This window comes from Tupaia chinensis, unplaced genomic scaffold (genome assembly GCF_000334495.1).
Source record: "Tupaia chinensis unplaced genomic scaffold, TupChi_1.0 Scaffold000424_1, whole genome shotgun sequence".
Taxonomy (NCBI): Eukaryota; Metazoa; Chordata; class Mammalia; order Scandentia; family Tupaiidae; genus Tupaia; species Tupaia belangeri.
The window spans coordinates 3,193,146-3,197,518 of NW_006159929.1; the positions used below are offsets into that span (position 1 = coordinate 3,193,146).

The 4,373-nt window shown below is 60.8% G+C and overlaps 1 protein-coding gene across 1 annotated transcript in view; it reads left to right on the plus strand.

The window, feature by feature from the left end:
- ZMIZ1 (zinc finger MIZ-type containing 1) overlaps nucleotides 1-4,270 on the plus strand; it is a 208,884-nt gene extending 204,614 nt beyond the window's left edge. The window contains 2 exon segments of the mRNA XM_006154898.3: nucleotides 1,813-2,073; nucleotides 3,505-4,270. Coding sequence (XP_006154960.1) covers nucleotides 1,813-2,073; nucleotides 3,505-3,612 — 369 coding nt within the window. The 3' untranslated portion in view covers nucleotides 3,613-4,270.
- The last annotated feature ends 103 nt before the right edge of the window (nucleotides 4,271-4,373 follow it).

The window sequence follows — 4,373 nt, forward strand, 5'->3', positions numbered from 1 at the left end:
TCTCACCATCTGGGCTTCCTCCTGCCTTCTGTCAGCCTTGTCACCCAGGTGTATAGAGGGACCTTCCCCCCCGACCTGACTGCAGAGTTTCCAGGGCACGCCCTCAATGCACTCTGTCCTTCCCCGTTCCTAAGCCCTCAGAGGGCAACTGGACCCAGGACAGCTGTGCAGGGTGGGGCAGTGCCATCCCAGGTAAACTTCCACCACCCCTGCCCAGCGGCGCCCTGGTGGTAGGTTGCCAGGTGTATCTGCAGGGCTCAGAGAGCACCTGCCTCTCCAGGACTGCCTGTCCTGAGCAGAACTGCACACAGAAGTGGGGAACTCCTCCTTGCCCCCCAGGATGGGCACGGTGGGCATCTACACGGGTGGGCTGGATATCAACAGGCATGGGCAGGAGCCACAAGCTAACCGCTCAGTCCCAACCATGGTGACCCGTTTTCTAGCCTCTCCCTTGTATGTGTCCAACACTGGACTCCCCCAGGGTCCCAGGCCCCACAGTCATTCTCAGAGCTTGAGCTGGAAAAACACTGTACAGTATTTGGGGCCTTATTGCAGTCGGGCCTTGCACCCCAAGAAGGGGCCATCCAGACCATGGGCAGAGGCCAGCCCACAGCAAGGCCTGAGAGCAGCAGCTTTTAGGAGAAACAGGAAGAAGAACTGGGGTCTGGGGAACACCAGGGCTGGAGTGGCTGCTGCTTCCAAGCTCACAAAGGGAATCTGTCTGTGCTGTCCGTGTGGCCCAGAAGGCAGGCATGGGTGAGCGGCCCCAGAAACACTTGGGCACTGGCTGCCTATTCCAGCCATGCAGCCTAGTGGGCAGGGAGCCCCTACTCCCAGCGGAGTATAATGGAACTTGGGGAAGGGAGGCTGTCGGAGATGCTCAGGGTCAGGAAGAGGGCTTGGACTGGGCTTCAGAGGACTCTCCAGACCTCTGAAAGAACTCGCTTGGGGCAGCAGACGTAAGTGAGGGGAATGTTGTAATCTCACCCACTCACCCACTCTTGGACACCCAGTATTCGATGTACACTGAAAGGTGTGAGTACCTAGTTTGTTAGAGGAGCACTACCTGCCCTGCCCTTGTAAATGTCCCACTTGGGTGTCACGTGGAGTCCTAGGAGGCCTGGAGATGCCTGCCAGACTCAGCACCCTGTGCTGATCCACTTTGGCCACCCAGGCCCACCCTGATCTGCTCCCTTGACGTCAGCCAGGTCCCATCCTGGGTGGAAACCCATCTGCCAATGCACCCGGGCTCTCAGAGGGTCCCTTCACGCTGGCCTTGTCCCCTCTCCAGGGCCTGCTTGGGCACAGACCCAGGCCTGAGCTGCATGGCTGCCCATGCTGTCTGTCCGTGTCTGCTGTCTGCTGCCCGGCCCTCCCGGGCCCTGCACCACGCTACTGGCAGCACCCTCTCGCCCGCCCTCCCCCCAGAAACATGCCCATTTTGCTTCTCCATTCTGCCCTCGCTGTTGTTCGTTGTGACGGTGTCCAGAGTGGGGAGGCGGAGGGGCTTCGGAGGGCCTGGGCCCAGAGTCTGCGTGTCTCAGAGCCCCGTCCGCCTCCCTCCTGGCCCCATGTGGCCCGAGCGGCCCCTTCGCCTGCCTTCCGCTCCGCAGCCTCCCTGCCTGGTGGTTTCGAGGGAGGACAGACATTTGATTGTTTTTCTGCCCCAGAAACATCCAGCTTTGTGAAGGGGTGGCTTTGTTTTGGGGGTTTGTTACTTCCCTGGTTTTGTTTGGTTTTCATTTCTTCAGGCATCTCGTCGCCGTGCCCGTCACCTCACCTCTCTCTCTCCTGCTCTCTCCTCCTCCACAGATGCCCCACGCTGGCAGTTCTGACCAGCCCCATCCCTCCATACAACAAGGTTTGCACGTACCACACCCCAGCAGCCAGTCAGGGCCTCCATTACATCACAGTGGGGCTCCTCCTCCTCCTCCTTCCCAGCCTCCCCGGCAGCCGCCACAGGCCGCCCCCAGCAACCATCCACACAGCGACCTGACCTTTAACCCCTCCTCAGCCTTAGAGGGTCAGGCCGGAGCGCAGGGAGCGTCCGACATGCCGGAGCCTTCGCTGGATGTAAGTTGGGGTCTCCACTGGCCTTGGCCTGGGGCTAGGCCTGGCGCGGGACCTGCCCAAGAGAAGGGGTGGGTGTCGAGGGCTCAGGCCCAGGGTGGAACAGGTGGGAGGGTGGTGGTGGGGCCCCTGGCCAGTCTCCCCTGGCTCCAGAACCAGGAGGCCCCATGATGGGGAAGTATCACTAAAGGTCCCGTCCCCTCCCGCCAGCCCCTGCTCCCAGTCTCCTCGTCCACAGCCCTGTCCCACCCTCTACCCAAGGCCGTTGCAGGGCCCCTCGGGGCCAGGATTTTGGAGGCAGCACAGGAGGGTCCCTGCCCCCCTTCTCACCTGCTCCCTGTCACCCTCCCTCCCATGTTGAGCTTGCTACTTGTGTCTGCCACATTCTGACCCTAGGCAGGGAGGGGCTGCAGTGACAGGGCCCCTCTGTCTGTCTTGCTGGTCTTTGTCTGTCTCCAGTTTCTCGTCCACGTTTTGTCCATGCCCTGCTTCCGCTTGCTCCATCACTCACTCCGAGAGTCCCATGTGTGGGATGACAGGGGGGAACAGTAGGAATGGCCTCAGTCACAGCCTGGGCAGCCGAGGCCCAGGCGTCTGGAGAGTGGTGGGGGCACACTGAACGGCTGGGGTAGGTGCAGGCAGGGCTGGCCGGGATGGGACAGAGCTCCTGCCCTCCATTCACACCCGCGCCCAGGGGAGGCCTGTCTTCTCCTGAGCTGCTCGTGTCCTCTGCCTCCAGCCCTGCTCTGTCCCCCGCAGCCTACAGCATCAGCAAGCCCTGGGCCAGCTAGGATCTCCTCAGCAGGCATTTGCCTTGGATTCTTGCCAAGTCCCCAGACCCAGCCAGTGGGGATGTGTTCAGTCTCACAAAGCTTCCCTCTGTGGCAAGGACTCCAGGAGGGTCACAGTAGAGGGTGGGGACAGTTGATAGCCTTTGCTAGGGGACACAGGGCAGGAGAGTGCTGCTGGCCAATGACAGGCTTGCCAGGGAGTGGCCAGCTCTTAGGAGAAAGCACAGATGCAGAGGGCAGTGGGAACTCCAGCCTTCCCCCCAGCCTGCCTCCTCATGCTTACGTGGGAGGCCACGTGGTTTTATAGGGAGGCCCACGTAACACACCATAGGGTCTTCCTGGCTGTGGAGCTGAAGTCCTTGCCAGAGAAGGGTCAAGCCAGCTCAGACGTCAGCGGGTGGTGGAGAACCCCTCTCCCCAGACTTCACACGAGCCTGGACGTGCCCCAGATGAGGCACAGCAGCCCGATGTGTTTGGGAGTGGCAGCAGGCCCAGACCCAGCATCGTTTTTTCTCTTTGGGCTAAGATGCGGGGAGGCAGGTGACGGGGAAGCAAACAGGTCTGGGGGGTGCCCCTGTATCCCTCACCCTAGTGGCCTCTTGGTGGACCCCTTATCTGGACTTCTATACTTCTTCTTTTCCAGCTCCTTCCAGAACTCACCAATCCTGATGAGCTCCTCTCATACCTGGACCCCCCCGACCTACCGAGCAATAGTAATGATGACCTCCTGTCTCTCTTTGAGAACAACTGAAGGCCACCCCCCGTCGGGGCCCTCCCTCCCCAGTCTGCCTCTTACCCTGTCCGTCCCACACACGTTGTCAGCTGGGAGCCCATGCCCTCAGACAGTTCCTCACCTGGAACCACAGCTCAGGGCGGGCAGCCCTCCCCTGCCGCAGCCCTCCCAGAACGGGGGTCGAAGAGGGGCACTGAGAAGGCTCTGTGGGCCCAGAGCCTGCACCTGTATGCCCTAGGCTTGGGCCCAGGCCCAGAGCAGGCCCCAAGGATGCCCCTCCCAAGGATCAGCCCATGAGAGAGCACACGCTGATGTGGCCTCCAGGCCCCTCCGTGTTCTGGTTCCAGATGACTTTCCAGTCCCTGAGGTTCTTCCATTTTCTAAACTGTAACCTGGCCCCCTGCTTCCTGGCCCAGAGCCTCCTTCAAGTGACTGTGGAGCCTGAGAGAAGCCCATGGAGACCCCGGGTAGACCTCAGGCCTTGGAGGAACAGTGACACTTGGCAATGTCAGAGACTGGCCTGCCCACCACCACCTACCACAGAAAAGCACAAACCTCTGGGAGAGAGAACATCTCAGGGGCCAAGGGTTGTTGTTTTGACCCCTGACCTCTAAGCCAAGACACCCCATATACACTCTCTCAGAGAGCAGAGAGAAAGGACAGGATTGTGTGTTTGTGAGAGCCTCCCCAGAGCCAGGACCACTCGTCGCATGGCTCCATGGGGACTGGGAAGTACATGGACTCAGACCAGGGCCTGGCCTTGGGGACAGAACCAAATC